The 15,620-nt window shown below is 56.0% G+C and overlaps 4 protein-coding genes across 16 annotated transcripts in view; 1 reads left to right on the top strand and 3 right to left on the bottom strand.

Annotated features, from left to right (window-relative positions):
- Syngap1 (synaptic Ras GTPase activating protein 1) overlaps positions 1-6,204 on the bottom strand; it is a 31,933-nt gene extending 25,729 nt beyond the window's left edge. For 6 of the 11 annotated variants that reach the window (XR_007591096.1, XR_007591097.1, XM_050138754.1 and 3 more), the window contains exons 1-2: positions 5,946-6,204; positions 1,404-1,525 (exon numbers count right to left, since the gene is read on the bottom strand). Coding sequence is in view for 7 of the 11 variants with exons in the window: in XM_050138754.1 (XP_049994711.1) it covers positions 1,404-1,525; positions 5,946-6,189 (366 nt within the window). In the remaining 4 variants the exon portion in view is untranslated. Of the gene's footprint in view, positions 1-1,403; positions 1,526-4,478; positions 5,021-5,945 lie in introns of those variants that run through there. The other 5 variants (XR_007591108.1, XM_050138797.1, XM_050138793.1 and 2 more) reach the window with 4 other exon arrangements.
- A 253-nt stretch (positions 6,205-6,457) lies between these two features.
- Positions 6,458-7,918, top strand: Cuta (cutA divalent cation tolerance homolog). Its single transcript, XM_050139221.1, has 6 exons — positions 6,458-6,624; positions 6,853-7,061; positions 7,189-7,248; positions 7,362-7,407; positions 7,507-7,556; positions 7,729-7,918. Exons 1-6 carry the CDS (start codon positions 6,583-6,585, stop codon positions 7,859-7,861), a joined length of 540 nt encoding a protein of 179 aa, XP_049995178.1. The 5' UTR covers positions 6,458-6,582; the 3' UTR covers positions 7,862-7,918.
- A 91-nt stretch (positions 7,919-8,009) lies between these two features.
- Positions 8,010-13,051, bottom strand: Phf1 (PHD finger protein 1). Of its 3 annotated transcripts, none has more exons than XM_050138981.1 (15): positions 12,682-13,051; positions 11,877-12,049; positions 11,711-11,792; positions 11,232-11,327; positions 10,800-10,952; positions 10,564-10,712; positions 10,356-10,451; positions 10,180-10,248; positions 9,964-10,087; positions 9,817-9,884; positions 9,622-9,726; positions 9,328-9,514; positions 9,141-9,235; positions 8,832-8,912; positions 8,010-8,619 (listed from the first exon to the last, which is right to left on the bottom strand). In XM_050138981.1, the coding sequence occupies exons 2-15, from the start codon at positions 11,927-11,929 to the stop codon at positions 8,340-8,342; spliced, it is 1,638 nt and encodes a 545-aa protein (XP_049994938.1). In that variant the 5' UTR covers positions 11,930-12,049; positions 12,682-13,051; the 3' UTR covers positions 8,010-8,339. The 3 variants fall into 3 exon arrangements, with proteins under 3 accessions (XP_049994938.1, XP_049994929.1, XP_049994920.1); XM_050138972.1 differs by having other exon boundaries at positions 8,832-8,909; positions 10,800-10,900; XM_050138963.1 differs by having other exon boundaries at positions 10,800-10,900; positions 12,682-13,048.
- Positions 13,052-13,326: 275 nt separating this feature from the next.
- Kifc1 (kinesin family member C1) overlaps positions 13,327-15,620 on the bottom strand; it is a 14,663-nt gene continuing 12,369 nt past the window's right edge. The window contains exon 9 of the mRNA XM_050139685.1: positions 13,327-13,511. Within this exon, the coding sequence (XP_049995642.1) occupies positions 13,327-13,511 (185 nt within the window). The remainder of the gene's footprint in view (positions 13,512-15,620) is intronic.

Genomic DNA, 15,620 nt, shown 5'->3' with positions numbered 1-15,620 from the left:
CCTCACCCCCTCCCCTCCCTCAAGCTTGTCGCAGCTGCATTTATAATCAGTTCCACAGCTTGTCTCCCTCCCACAGCCCGGCTTGCGGCCAGACTGGGACCCAACCTCCCCTCCCCCAAGAGGGCCTGGTCACCTCCCCCTTTCATCTCCTTCCTTTACCCTCCACCTGCAGCTCAGTTTCTCTTCAAGCCTCAGCCCTACCTTCCCCTGGGCCTCACCTCAACTCCCCCTGAGAGTCGTCATCCTAACTTCCACCCCTCCCAGAAGCTAGACTCCCACGAGGCCCCAGCCCCACCATCCACCCAGCTCCAAGTCCCTAGGGCCTTCATTATTCCAGCTCCATCTTTGCCTTCCCACTCCCACCTTCCTACCAGCAAGGCTATTCCTGCTGGCCTCCATGGCTAGTGGGGCCTCCCTGTCTCCATCTCTGTGGCTCTCTCCTTCTCACTCCTGCACCGGTTCCCACTCATGCTGGTTCTCCTCTTCCCAGTCCATCCAAGGACTTCAGATCCTTAGTGGAGGCTGATGACCGATGCCAAATCACTCAAACGCCTTCCAACACCCCAGACTTGATGTACCAGGCACCTCGCCTGCAGCCAGAGTGACCCGGCTTCCCCAGACGCTTCTGTTTTATGGTCTGGTGGTCTCTCTACATTCTTCACCCTGGTTAGCCCCAGTCCAGTGCCAGCCCCAGTTCTTAGAGACACCTCTCACCACCTCTTCCAGGCTCAGTCTCCAAAGATGGCTCCCCAACCACTCTCATGTCTGACTCACTCCTGAGGGCTTCACCCTTCTTCTCTGATGAACTAGCTACTACTGACCCTGTTCCTCCTTTGGAAGCCATACTCCTCTGACTCAGATCTTACATGGCCACTCCTCTGTCCACCCAAGTCCTATTCCTGTACCCAGTTGCCTGCCTCCTCGGGCCTCTCCTCCTTGCATCTGTCTCCCTTTGGGAAACCTACCCAGCCCTACAGAACCTGTGTAAACCCTGGTCTCAAGCACATGCCTTCGCCAAGATCCATTGACCCCTGTCACCTCTGTCAGTGCCTCCCACTCTTCTCAGGGTCACTCAATCCTGGTCTGAAGAACTAGGGGTGGCAGGGGAGGGGAAGCTGAGGCTCACTCACTCTTTCCCTAGCTCTTCATTTTCCCTCCCTGGCTCTAACCCTTTCCCACAATATGGATGGAGTAGGAAATGGGAGGCACACTCAGACCTGAGAACCTTAGCTCCTCCCGGCACTGCCAATGGCCTCAGAGACCTGCTAGCAGAAGTCAAAGGATGGCTATCCTCGTCATAACACCCTGACCATGTCTCAGCGGTTGCCCTCCTTCCATCGCTCCTTAGTGGGCTCTCCCTTCCCACCCGTCCTCTCCACCCTCTCCTCACCCCGCTCGCTCACCTCATCCTCATCCAGCATGAGCAGCTGGTTCCCCGAGATGATGCAGAACCGAGGGTTCCAACCAGGACGATCATACGGGGAATGAACGTATTGGGTTCGGTGCATAGGGGGTCCCCGTACATCTGGGGGACAGAGACACACAAACAGTAAGGGAGGGTCAAGACTTTGGGTGTCGAAACCTAAAACGGAAAGAAGAGCCTGCAGATGGGAGAAGGAGTTGCCGCCTGTCTGGAGAGATCTGTTGGGCACAGGATGAGCCTTTACACTGAGGAGTTGATCACAGGTGGCTCTGGGAAGGGGTTGAGGGTGGCTTCAGGGACAAGAATTAGTGTCATGACATAGAGTGGCTTTACCGGGGGCAGGAGAAGGTGGAAACTCTGCCCATTCACTTGTGGGGGAGTAAAGACTTATTGAAACTGGCAAAAGATACAGAGAGGTCAGAGGGAGGGCGTTAATAATCCACATACAAAAGATGTGGCCCAGTCATTCAGGAGAATGAGAGGTACCTAGTTGTGGGAAAGAAAATGGGTGTTTAAGAACATTTGGGTCACGAGAATCTGAGAGCTAAGCATCTGGAAGGCAGGAAAGCAGGCTTCTATGTTCAAAGAAGTATGGCGGCCTCCCTCCCTTCTCTCTCCTTCCTCCCTGGTCCTACCCTGTTCCTCCTCTGGGGGAAGTTCCCAGGGAGAAGATGCTGAGAAGGATCAGGGAGGGACGGTGGGAAAAGTAGTGCTGGGATAAGCAGAGACCAGTCAGGCCTCTGTCCATAACTTGCCTAGCAGTCAGGGGTCAGGCCTGCTCTACAGGCTGAGACATCACCTGAGCACAGGGAGAGACTTAAGAAAGGGTGAAGGAAAGACTGGACCAGCCAAGCCTGATGACAGAGGACGACCCCAGGATGACATGACAAGAAGGGACCAACAGCTGTGCATCCTTCAAGGCCTGAGGGTTTTCCTGCCGCATCTTTGCTGCTTTGCCAGCACCATTGCCATATACCATTCATGGAGATACGATGAAGGGCCTTAAGGGAGCCAGGAAAGTTAGACTGCTGATAAAACTAGGCTTAAGTCATTAGTTAGAGAATTTCACAGGAAGAAACACCAGTGCTGTCGCCTCCATGGGATCATTAATTTGACACATTTCTGGAGAAATGGCCTTTGGGCTTTCTTCTGGTGCCTTGAGTGAGCTCTGAAAAACTCCATCCTCTTACTGATTATGGTGATTCCTCAGATTTACCCAACTTGCAGGTCAGAGAGAAAGATGAGCCCCTGGGATGGAAGTGTCTAGAAGTCACGATGCTTTCAAATTTTCACTGTAAGTGCTTTCTTGAAGACCCTGCCAATATCCTCCAGACAGGGCCGGGGAGCATAGCTCAGTGGCAGATAACCACTGGGGTTCAAAGCCCCAGCACTAGAACAACGACACCATCACCCATAGCTTAGACCACAGACGCCCAAGGCAACAAGCCTACTGCGTCTCAACACATGGCAAACCTGAGGAAAAGCTGTTGATACATATAACCATAACAAAACAGAGGAGCTGTCCAGGCTGCAGCTGGGGCAAGCAGGTTAGACCACAGGGAACAGGAAAGGGACACGGGGAACCTTAGCTTAGGGACTACTACTACTACACACACACACACACACACACACACACACACACACACACACACACAGTCTAGACTTAAGAAAGATGATGATCCTGGAAGGCAAAGGAACATGGCAGAGAAAGAGGAAATGGGAAATGTTTACTGCAATGACACCTTCCACAAGAGTTCAAGGGAGAGATTCTTTAGAGCCCCTGTTCCAACCATCACAACCTGTGTTTTGGCACCCCCAAGTCCCCAGGAAGCAGAGGGGACCAAAGAGGAATGCAGATGAAGGCAGGGTATACAAGGAAAATAAACAGGCACAGACCCTGGCGACGAGGTGGGAAGGGGTAGGAAACAGAAGATGGATGGGTTCAGGGACATATAACAGAGTAGATCTAAAAGAACAGGAAGCAAAGATGAGGGGAGATGCCTAGGAACAAGGAAACAGATCAAATGGTTTCAACCAACATGGGGCAGAGGGAATGAGGAAGACCTAACGGGGGCAGAAACATGGGGGTCCAGGAGCAGTGATAGTGTAATAAGGAGTTATTAGAAGAGAGGGAGAGGGAATATATATGAGATGGGGGATTAATACAGGGGAAGGACAGAAGGGGGACTCATATAACAAACGGACACCATATGGGGGGAAAGATATAAGTGATGGACAGCAGAGGAAGGGAGGGGGAATGGAAATAAGAGGTGGGGGAAGGGGTCAAAGTGCTGAAGTGAAGCAAGCTGAGGAGGCCCCAGGGGTTGCATTTCCCGATCAAGAGTCCTGATGAGGGTCAATCACCAGCAGAATAGAACCTGGCCCTTGCTCCCATGACTCAATCTTACATCTCCCCTGACCCAACCAAAAAAAGAAAAAAAAAAACCCACTTGGTCCTCCCTCTTCTCTGGCATCCCCTCCCCCAATCCTTTCTCTCCCTCCTCTCTTCCCTCCATCTGGACCCCCTCCCCCCCACTGCCACCCTCTTTCTCCATCTGGCCCCTTCCCTCCCTCCATCCTCCTCTTTTCCTACCCCTACCATTCTGAGCCCCTCACCAAATTCCCTCCCCATCTTCTCGGTCTCTCGTCCCACCTCTATGTTTTCATTTTCCCCTTCTCCCCGGCTCCTAAGATCGTGCCTCTATTTCCTTGATATTTTCCTCCTCACACAGCTCCCAAACCCAAATAATTTCTGCAGCGTTCCCCCAAACTCAATCCTCCCTTCTCATGCCGTTCTGACGCTCCTTCCCTCCATCATCTTCCCCTCAGCCCCCTTCAAGGCCTGTGTCCCAGCCCCTCCATCCCTTACATACCCTATGCCTCTAACCTCCAATCCCTCCTTTCCCACTGTTCCCACCTCTGCCTTCTCAGCCCTCCCCTCTCCCTCCATTTCAGCCGCTCCCTCCCCTCGGTGGCCCCGGCTCTCCCCCGCCCCCTGCCCCTCCCCCTCTTGCCCCCCCACCTGGCCCTCCCCCTACCCCTACCACCACCGTACCTCTGAAGGGGGCATAGGACATCGCGGGGATGCTCCCCCGATGGATGGAGGCTCGAGACCTGCTCATCAGGCCTGAGGGGGAGGGGGCGGGGGGACGGGGGAGAAAAAGAAGAGAGAAAGAGGGGGAGAGAGAGGGGGAGAAGGAGGAGGTGGAGGAGGAGGAGAGAGGAGGAGAGAGGAGCAGAGAGGAGCAGAGAGGAGGAGAGAGGAGGAGGAGGAGGAGAATAAGAACCAACGGCAGCAGCGGCAGCACGGAGAGAGAAGGGGGGGCGGGGGAAGCGAGCTAGTGAGGAGAGAGCAGGAGGAGGAGGGAGAGACTCTGCAGCCCCCACCCCTCCTCAGGGAGACCCGGAAAAAGAGAGAGCCAGAGACCCCTGACTCATACACGCCGGAGGCAGCAGTCCTGCAGAAGCTGACCCCAGACCCTGAGACAGACCCCAGACCCAGAGAAAGATACCTCATCCCTCACTCCACACTCAAATTAATCTCACAGACCCAAATCTAGGAGGAAAGAGACCCCTGATCTCAGAGAAAAAGCCACCCCCCCCCCCGCAGAAAGAAACCCTAGATTAGAATCTGATCCTCAGACCGACGTTAGTCTTAGACTTTGGACCCTAGAGTGTTAGTTTTGAGGACCCAAAACAGAGACCCAGACTCAAAGAAAAAGATGAAATCACTATTAGAAAGAGCCCCAGGCCAGAATTAGATCTTAGGACCTAGCTAGAGATGAGAAACCCCGGATTCATATCCCAGAAAAAAAAAATACTGCAGACTTGGGGGTGAGAGAAGAGACATTCAGCTGACCCAAAGATGGAGAAAGAGGACCACAAGAGATCCGAAACTCATTAAATCTGAGAGATCTTAGTCAGTGATCATGGACTCAATTCCCACAAACGACTCGAAAAGTAATTCAGACCCTATAAAGATCCCAAATATTGGACACCCCCCCCCACACACACACACACAAGGATCTCTGAGGCAGAGGGATCGCCCCCAACTCAAGAGGGAGATGAAAGAGCCTGAACTTTGGCCTGCGGGAATTCCAGCACCCGTGCCAGGGACCCCAGACCTGGGAGGAAGGGGTGATTTTGGGTGGCAGAGCCTTTCCCCCGCTGCTTCCTCCCTCTTCTCTGACCTCTCACTGGCCCCCTCTCCATTTTTGGGTCACTGGATGTGTTTGGGCCCCAGGGAGGTTATGTAGGGCAGGTTCTGGTTCCTTAGGGGAATTGGATGAAGGTGAGGAGACCCAAGACGGAGAGAAGGGTGGGCCGATCCAGGGGACAAGGATCAGCAAGGGAGAAGGAACAGGGCCATCACTCCGAACCCTAACTGCCACTCATTTCTCCTCGCCACTCATTTGAGGGTTTTCGGCGCCTCCCATCACCGAGTCCATATACAGGTGTCACCCCGTCTTTTGATCACGGCCGTGATGGCCATGGCTGAGCCTGCCTGCCCGCTGCCCCCTACCCGGGGACAGCTGGCTTCTCAGCTCGGGGCTAACGCGCGGGCGGGCGGGCTGGCGCGGGGCGCTGTCCCCACCCAGCACCGCCTGCTCAGACCCTCGCCGCCGCCGGCCTCGGGGTGGGGAGGAGGAGGGGACTGTTACTAGGCACATTCCGGGGCTCAGGACGACTCCCCGGCCCCAGCTTGACGTAGCGCGGGCGCCGCTCGCCAGCTCCCGCGTCACGTGGCCCGGAGGCCGTCCGGCCATTGGCCGCCTCCCGCAGCTACTGAGGCGGCGCCGCCTGAGAGGGCGAGAGCCGTCACGTGACGGCGGCCGCCGCAGCGGCGTCCCCCCCCCCCTCCCCCCAGCCAGCGGCCCGCTGGGGCTTCACGGAAACGGGCGGGCCCTGTCGGCACACGGCCTCCGTTCTAGCTGCCGATTGGCCAGAGGGCCGTCCGCCACGCCCCTTCAGGAGGCGGGTCAATCGGGCCACTCGAAGGCCGGGATTGGGCAGATCTGAAGACCCTCAGGAAGGCGGGGCCGCTCCTGTCACGTGGGCGCCGCCCAGGTTAGAGGAGGCTGCTCCTCTGGGGCTCCCCGTCCCTGCTCCGCGAAGCGCGCGTCTTTACACCCCCTTCCTTCTCCACCAGTCTGGGCTGCATGAGCTGTGGGCGGGCGCCTGTCGTCCTGCTCGGCGGAGGGGTGAGTCTGGCCCCGCCCCTTCCGGTCTCCAAGTTTCACTGGGCTTCTGCACCCCAAGCTCCTAGGGAGGGTCCGACGGGGTGTTCCAAGTGTCTCTAAGTGTCAGGGGCCTTATTCCTTGCTGGTGCCGAGGAGGCCAGGCAGAGGCTTGACGCCTGGCCCAGGAAGGCGCCCGGCGTGCGGTGTCCTGGGGCAGTTGTGGGGACGCTGAGCCTCCCCCTTCCCCAGGCCACGCTGCTCGTGTCGATTCTTTGGATGCCCGCGCTGCTGCCGCTGGCTTCCCGCCTTCTCTTGCTGCCCCGAGCCTTGCTGTCCATGGCTTCTGGAAGCCCTCCGTCCCAGCCTTCTCCGGCCTCGGGCTCCGGCTACGTTCCAGGATCAGTTTCTGCAGCCTTTGTCACTTGTCCCAATGAAAAAGTCGCCAAGGAGATCGCCAGGTGGGGACCTGGGAACATACCAGGGAGAGCTGGGCTAGGGGAAGGGTGCTGCCCCGGCGGGTGGCCCTGGACTGCCGTCCAAGTCCAGGCCGGCCGGGCGCACTGACTGCCCGCGCTTCACCCTCAGGGCGGTGGTAGAGAAGCGCCTGGCAGCCTGCGTCAACCTCATCCCGCAGATCTTGTCCATGTGAGTCGCCACTCAGAAACTCAGTCTAACTGAAGTGGCTGAGAGCTTTTGCGGGGTGGGGGGCAATCATTCTTCCCCAAGACTTTGTGCCCTTCTTTCTCTGACCTCTTCAGCTATGAGTGGAAAGGGAAGATCGAGGAAGACAGTGAGGTGCTGATGGTGAGAATCCCCCTCTTGTCTGGCTCCTTGGACAGCTGTGGCTCTCGCCTGGCAGCAGTTCCACCCCTTGGTTGAACTGTGTCTGTCTTTGCCCTTTAGATGATTAAAACCCAAAGCTCCCTGGTCCCTGCTCTGACAGAGTTCGTTCGGTAAGAACTTTAAGGTTTTCTTTGTGGCGGTACTGGGGGACGGACCAGGGCCGCGAGCATTTCAGGCAAACCCCAGCTCACCCAAAGAGCTTTGAAGTGGACACGGTGGGGTGGACTTTATTGGGGTGTGCCTTTGGGTGAGCGAATAACCCCAGCCCTGTCCCTTCTGCAGATCTGTGCACCCTTACGAAGTTGCTGAGGTGATTGCATTGCCTGTGGAGCAGGGGAATCCCCCGTACCTGCATTGGGTGCGCCAGGTTACAGAGGCCGCTACAGATTCTGCCACAGCCCCCTCCTCTGCTTAAAGCCCCCTGGTTTCTAGGTGATGGCCGAGCCCCCAATAAATCCTCTTCTGTTCTGTCTGTTCCCGTGTAACATAGATGTGGGTGATGGAAGACCAAGCGCCTCTTGCCCTTGTGTTCTGCCCCTCTTTCAAAATGACTGTCTGCCACGTTCGTTTATTTCTCTTTATTACAGTCATACAGAGTCTGGAATCCTGGACCACCACCCCCCACCCCATCTCTATACCCAGGGGTTGAATAGTTTTAAAAAATACTTTAAAAGCTGTAACAAAATAACGTCAAAGGAAATGAGAAGGATGAGGGATCAGGGGTCATGAAGGGGCAGAGGAGAGGACCTCTTCCCCACTCCCCTGGATTCCAGCCTGGGCAGTAGGGAGGACTACTCCCCATTGCTCCAGGTACATCCCAGCTGTAGGTGAGGTCAGAGGTCAGGGCATGAAAGTGCCAGTGTGTGGATGGGGAGGCAGGCAGAAGAGGGCTGTCAGAAGATGCCCCCTCCTCCCCACTCAACTAGGTACTGCACAGAGCCGTCCGGCCGCACTCTTCGAGCAAGTATCCTGACAGGGTCCCCTCGGGACAGGTAGCCACCCCCACCTCGGCCTCCTCCCCCAGTCCCCGGAGACAAACTAGGACACAAGGGGGAAGGGGGGGCTGAGCGTCCAGAAAGGCCGGGGGTGGGGGCTGAGGTGGGGGAGGCAGTCACTGAGTGGGGGGAGCTAGGGATATCTGTGGGGAAGCCAATGTGAAGTTCCAGGGGTGACCTGGAAGAGAGAAGACAACAGTAAGACCAGACAGGCCAGATGGGGGTGGCTTGTGCCTTTAATCCCAGCAAGGAGGGCTGCCATCTGGGCTACAGAGACCTTGTCTTACACGGCATGGAGACCACGTGTGGATCAAAGGAATGAAAATAGAGTTTGAGACTAAGAGCCTAAGCCCACAGAAGGAAAGGAAGGAGCTGACCCCACAGACTCACCTGTCTAGGGGTTCACTGTCCCCAGAGGTCCCTGCAGTGCTGGCAGAAGGGTGGAAGGAAGCAAACATCCGGATGGGGCTGCTGAGGTGTGGGACAGGCAAGTCAGGACCTGAGGACTGAAGCGTGTCTTCCCCACCAAGGGCAGAGTTCAGTTATAGTGCACTGAACTCCCAGAATACTGGGTGTCATTCATGCTACAAGTCTCTTAGAGACAAGAATTGAGAAGCGAAGGGGAAGAATGAAAAGAATCACAGGTGATAGTGGCTGGAGAATGGAAATAGCTGGGGCTCATCTCGATCAGGCACTGACCTGGGCAGACAGCGGGCGTCTGTGGGCCGGAAGTTGTAGCCGCTGCTGCCCTGATAGCTCTGGTTAGGGCTGGGGGGTGGTGGAGACACTGAGGCCTATAAGAAAAGCCAGAGGGATCCTGTAATGGTCCCTGATCCTTCTCCTCATCCCACCAGTTTGCCCAACAGGATTCCTCTTGCCCTTGTACCTGCAGTGCCCTCCGTAGACGAGCCTGCTCCCTCTGCTCCTGGGACCCATGCCGACTGTGTGCTGCTGTGGATGGCCCCAGCTCCTCTTTCCCCTTCCGCCTCTTTCTCAGGGGTTCTGGCTCCGACCTCCGGCGTTTCCCCAGGGGACGTGAGACCCCTCCCCCAGGGCCCTGCCCTGAAGGGAAGCTGTAAGAGGCCTCCTTATCCCCCCAGCCCCCTCCCAGGCACCCCAAGACCCCCCATTCCTATACATGTACCCTCCAAACCGATTCTATCCCCTCTGGACCAGTGACCTGGTGGGGGCTCCATCTCCAGTGATAGGCTCCACAGGAGGAGGGGTCCGAGTATGGAGACCAAAAAGACATTTCCTCTTTTTAATCTCCCTCCCTGAAATGAAACTAGAACAAGGAGAGAGTCAGCAGGTCAGTGCTGTGGCACAGCTCCCCCATCCAGACTCCAGATCACCCCGTGCCCCTTTTCCTGACTACCGGTCCTTGTGGCTGTTAAGTGCAGAAAGGAGCTGGGAAGAGCGCTCTCCCTTGGGGGTGTCTGAAAGCTGAAGGAAGAGAGTAAAGGTCAGGGAGCAGTCATTCCTCTTCATGTCCCACCCCAGGTCCCAAACGTAGAACCCTTACCTCCCCCAGGAGCAGACGGTCCCAGTTCTCAGAGGTGAAGGGGAGAATCTCTCGGTTGAAATCGAAGTACTTCTTCTTACAGCAAACACTGAGGTGGTAGAGGACAAGATGGGCTACGTCCACCCTAGGAGGAGCATGACATCGTCAGCATGGTGCAAGTCAGGAGTCACTGGGGTACAGTAGCAGGCAACAGAATTGAGGGCACAGCCGCCTCACCAGCGAAGCTGTAACCGTCGGACCTTCTCGGGGCCACCGCAGCACACACAGCATTCAAATTCATAGAATCTGGACAGAGTAAGGTCAAGAAGGCACCTCCTTCAGCCCTCCTGCGCAACAAGTGGCAGAGGGCGAGCCAGTGAGGAAGGCACCTGGGCTGTCTCCCTCGGGCTCACCTGTCTCCGTAGAGGAGGGGCTTGCTCAGACACTGGGTGCAGGCCTCATGGAACCACTGAAGGCAGCGCCAGCACTGCAGCATTTTCAAGTTCCACCTCAAGAGGATGACAGCCTTCCTGTGGCCTCCATCGCCACAGGGGCACCCTCACCCTGTCCGCTCCACCACCACCACCACGCCGCCCCCAGCTCGCACCCCTCATCACTCACTCCCCAGGACCTCCACAGTAACAGTAGCTCTGTTGCCGGTTGCTCAGATGGCCAGCATCCCAGTCCAGCCCCTTCAGTCCGTAGGGCAGAGAGAGTTTCATGCCCAGCATGGCCCGCGCATAGGGCCCCTTCTTCAGTGCGCCTCCCCTCTGCAGAGGAACAGGTGAGGACCTCAGAAGCAGGAAGGGAGATATCATGGAAGGCTCCCACAGGAAGGGGCAGAGAGCTGCTTTTACCTTGGTGGCAATCGCAAAGACACACTGGCGGCAGACCCAGGATGTGCCCTCTCCTTCTCCAGGGGCTGGGGCCCTGGGAACGTGACAGTCCTGGTGATACGCTGAATAAGGACAATGTTGAGAGTAGACCACTGTATGCATACCTCCATGGTCCTGCCGGATGTGTGGGCATTACCCTGACTTTGCAAGTGAGCGAACAGGTTTATAGCGGATAAGGGCCTTGCTCAAGGAAGCATGGTTAGAAAAGGATGCATGTAAGCCACCTGGCGTGGTATATGCCACCTGCATCCTATGACTCCCTCTCTACTGAGAGATGAGGTGACAGGGTGAAGACTGGCCAGGACAGGAGACACAAAACCCATGCTAGAAAGGCTAGTGGCAATCCAGAAGACCCAGGGCAAATTCTACCATTCAAGTACCCTGCCCTCTCACCATGGCGACACTTCTCACAGCTGACCAGCTGGTTCTCAGGGACCACAGTCTCAGAGCGACAGACACAACAGAGGAGCTCCTCCCCAGGGAGAGCAGCTATGAGGGAACAAAGTGTCAGGAGGCTGACTTCAAGCCAGCACTTCCCATCCCCTTCCAGCTTCTGCAGGTGTGCGCCCCTCCAGCTCCTCCAGCTTCTGCAGGTGTGCAGCACCTCCCAGCCCCTCCGTCCCCCTCCAGCTTCTGCAGGTATGTGCCCCTCCAGCTCCTCCAGCTTCTGCAGGTGTGCAGCGCCTCCATCCCCTCCCCAGCTTCTGCAGGTGTGCAGCGCCTCCATCCCCTTCCCAGCTTCTGCAGGTGTGCAGCGCCTCCCAGCCCCTCCAGCTTCTGCAGGTGTGCAGCGCCTCCATCCCCTTCCCAGCTTCTGCAGGTGTGCAGCGCCTCCCAGCCCCTCCAGCTTCTGCAGGTGTGAGGGATCTCACCGGGGCTGATGTCCTTCCATAGAACCTGAAACTGGGAATCGTCCTCAAACTGGACCAGGCATACCTCCCGAGCACTGTCCACCTGGACCAGGTGAGCAGAGGTTATGAAGTAAGAGCAAGAGTCAGGAGAGTGAGGAGGTGGCAGGAGAGCGGAGGTGACCCTTACCTTTTTGATGGTGCCCAAGTACAGCAGCCCATCAGTCCATCTGGCCAGCACATCTTGACCCTCCCAAAGTCGAGGTCTGGGGCCTGAGGGAGCAGGGGAGGCTGGATCCCAAAGAGAGGGTGCACCCAAGCGGCTCAGCCGGGGGAGCTGCGCCATTGCATCCTGGGGGGGTGCTAATCAGAAATAGGAAGGGAGAGTTTGGGTGTTAAAGCTTTGTGCTTTCTTTGCCTTTTTTCTGTCTCCAACCCCAGCCTCTTAAGCCTTTAGACACCTAAGGAGGTGGGTCACCCTGGCCAGCTTCTTGACTCCACTTCTCTCCCTACAGTCTCCTCAGCCTAGTTCTGTAGCATCCTACCTCCCAGGGACCTCAGGGGAAGAGATGCTTGCAGGACCAAGGTTACCACGCAGGTTCACCTTTCCCAGCTGTTTAGAGTTATCCTAATTGGGACACTCTGTTGCCTTTTGGGATATTTTAGGAGCTTTTCTGGATTTGTTTCCCTGAGTAGAAACAGCTGCCTCCCCGGGCCTGTGCGTCTCATTTAGAACAACTATCCTGGTGCCAGGCTATGTTAGGTCACCCTCAAATTTGAGGCTCCTTGCCCCAAGATTAGATAACTTCCCTGAGTGCCCCAGGAGGGGGGCGTGTCCCTGTCCAGGTCTCTACTCCCCAACACCGCTAGTCTGAGGAGGAATTTGAGTCTGCCCAGCCCAGATCCTAAACCGGGACCAGGAGGCTGTCATGTCTCTTCCTGCTGCGCACCGACCCCCGCTCCCTGCCCCCGCTCAGGGCCTCCCGCCTTCTTACCGGTGACAGCTGGGGCAGCTGGGAGACAGGCAGGAGCAGACCCAAGAGATGTGGGTGAGCCCCGAGTGCAGGAAGAGTGTGTGTGGACGCCGGAGGGCGTGCAGGAGGAGGCCAGGGGGTCCCCGGGCCCAGCCCCTCCGTCCTGGCTGCTCTGGGGCGTATGACGCAGCAGCCAAAGCAGCGGCAGCGGCAGGAGGAGTCGGCAGAGGGAGGGAGGAGAGTGGTGGGTGGGGAGCACCAGGGGGAGGAGAAGCCGGAGGGGCGGGCAGCACCTCCGGCAGGCCCGGAGGGCACTGCACGTTTAGGGGCGCGGCCGGTCGGGGAGGACGAGGGAATCCTAGCAGCCCCCTTTTCGGGTGGGAGGCTCGCTCCAAGAGCAGCAGGAAATAACCCTCTTGGCAGCCAGCCTGCAGGTCAGGGCTGGGCTCCGCCCCATGCCACATCCGTTAGCTGCCCCGCCCCCGTGGCCACTCCAAGCTCCGCCTCCGCACACGGCACCGCCCTCCCCCATTCACACTTCCTGTCGCCCCACCCTTTTGCGCACGCGCGGCCCCGCCTGGGCGCTGCACCTGGGCAGGCAGCCACACCTCCTGCCGCGAGAACCCTGGTGTGACTAACTCCTGGGTTTTGCAAAGGACGTCGCGGCTAGTACCGAGGCGGTGACGTGTCCACGGGCAGCCAATGGACAGCGTGCGGCAGAGAACCGTAGTTCGAACCGTTGGGCAGGGAAAGGGAGAGAATGTGGAGCGCACTGGCACTCACACCAGACAAGGACATTTCTATCCCTGGCTGGGCCTGGTGGTGGGCAGCTATGGATATAACTTCCGGTGCTGAAGGATAGAAAAGGGGCATCAGGACAGCCAAGTTCTTGGCTAAGTGAAATGCCCAGAGCCTCACTGCAAAACACACGGCAATGGACACTCTAATTGCTTACAGATACTGTTCACGGTGATGGCACACGCCTTTAATCCAGGCGTATCTCTGTGAGTTCAAGGCCAGCCTGGTCAACAAGAGCTAATTCCAGGACAGGCTCCAAAGCTACAGAGAAACCCCTCTGTTCACAGTACCTTCCTCTAGCAGCTACTCCTGTTAACAAGACCTTCATACAGGCAATGAGGGCTGGAGAGATGGCTCAGCTTTTAAGAGCACTTTTACTGCTCTCGCAGAGGACCCAGGGAACCCACCAGCCGCTCACAGCCCTAATTCCAGTTCCAGAGGACCTAAAGCTCTCTTCTGAATTCAAGGGGCACCAGACAGACACATGGTGCTTATGTGCATACACCCAGGCAAAACAGTTATACATAATTAAAAAAAAATCTAAGATTAAGGAAAATGTCTTAAGCCTGCAACAAAATGTCTTTATTTGATAGTTAGGTACATAATGTTGTCCACCAAATAAAAGCATCTTTCACATACACACACGCACACACACACACACGCACACACACACACACACGCACACACACACACACACACCAGGTAGACACACACAAAACACAGACACATGCACACTCGCTTGCTCGGGAATCAGGCGCTGGCTCCAGCTTCATTTCTTATTAGCCTGAGCGGTACCAATAACACACTGGTTCACCTGTGGACAATAAGGTTATACAAGATCAAGTTTGCAAGGTAACTGGAACAACCTGTCCATTCCACCCCTAGCCCTGATGCTGGGCTGCCCTCTGAAATGCTGAAATAGGGGCTATGAAAGTAGGCTCAGCCTGGCTTCCCTTAAAGATAACTGTCCCATGTTCACTAAGCCTTGAGGAGGTCAGAAGCCCTACAGTACTGGGTAGTTTTTATGTCAGCCTGACACAGCCTAGCTCTTATTTGAAAAGAGAAAGACTCAACTGAGAAAATGTCCCATCAGATTGGCTTATGGACAAGTCACTTAATTTGTGATTGATACAAGAGGACCCACAACCCTATTGTGGGCACTATCACCTAGGCAGGTGGGTTCTGGGGTGGATAAGAAAGCAGGCTGAGGAGCAACCTAGCACTCAGGGGGCAGAGGCAGGCGAATCTCTTGAGTTTGAGGCCAGCCTGGTATGCAGAGTAAGTTCCAGAACAGGCTCCAAAATTATAGGAGTGTTTTGCCTACATCATATGCATGCATGTCTGATGCCTGCAGAGAGTGTAGCAGATCCTCAAGTTAGAGTTAGGGATTTGTGAACCAACTTGTGAGTGCTGGGAACTGAACTCAGGTCCTCTCCAAAAACAGCAAGTTCTCTTAACCATGAGCCATCTGCCCAACCTGTACATCACTTTGAAGCCGCCTCCCTCCATTTTGAGTCAGGGTCTCTGTACATAGTCCTGGCTGTCCTGACACTAGTTCTGTAGATCAGGCTGGCCTCAAACTCAGAGATTTGTCTGCCTGCCTCCCTGTGCTGGGATTAAAGGTGTGAGCCACTATCACCTAGCTTGGGGACTGTTTTTCAGAGCAAAGTAAACAAGGAACAAAAGTACATACATAGGGAGGGAGTCAGAGCACAGAAAGACACATCTACACAGGGAAGGAGTCAGAGCACAGACAGACATCTACATAGGGAAGGAGTCAGAGCACGGACAGACACATCTACACAGGGAAGGAGTCAGAGCACGGACAGACACATCTACACAGGGAAGGAGTCAGAGCACAGACACATCTACATAGGCTGTGTGGTCATTTCTTCTAAAAATATTAATTCAGAAGGCAGCAGTTAAAAATGGAATCAGTGTGCAGTACCCAAGATGCCTATCAAGTTTTAATTCTGTTTGGATAGATGTGCCCCAGCCTAGAAAACAGGAGTCATGATGGAGATGCCTCTAAACAGCCAGCTGACATATGGGCAGGTGTGGTGCTTTAAACGAGAAGGCCCCCATAGGCTCATACATTTGAATCCTTGGTCCCAGTTGGTGGACCTGTTTGGGGAGGATTAGGAGTATAGTAGGGGTGGGAG

Source organism: Alexandromys fortis, unplaced genomic scaffold, assembly GCF_014885135.2.
Source record: "Alexandromys fortis isolate MF-2015 unplaced genomic scaffold, M_Fortis_MF-2015_v1.1 scaffold_9, whole genome shotgun sequence".
NCBI lineage: Eukaryota > Metazoa > Chordata > Mammalia > Rodentia > Cricetidae > Alexandromys > Alexandromys fortis.
This window is presented reverse-complemented; position numbering and strand designations above follow the sequence as displayed.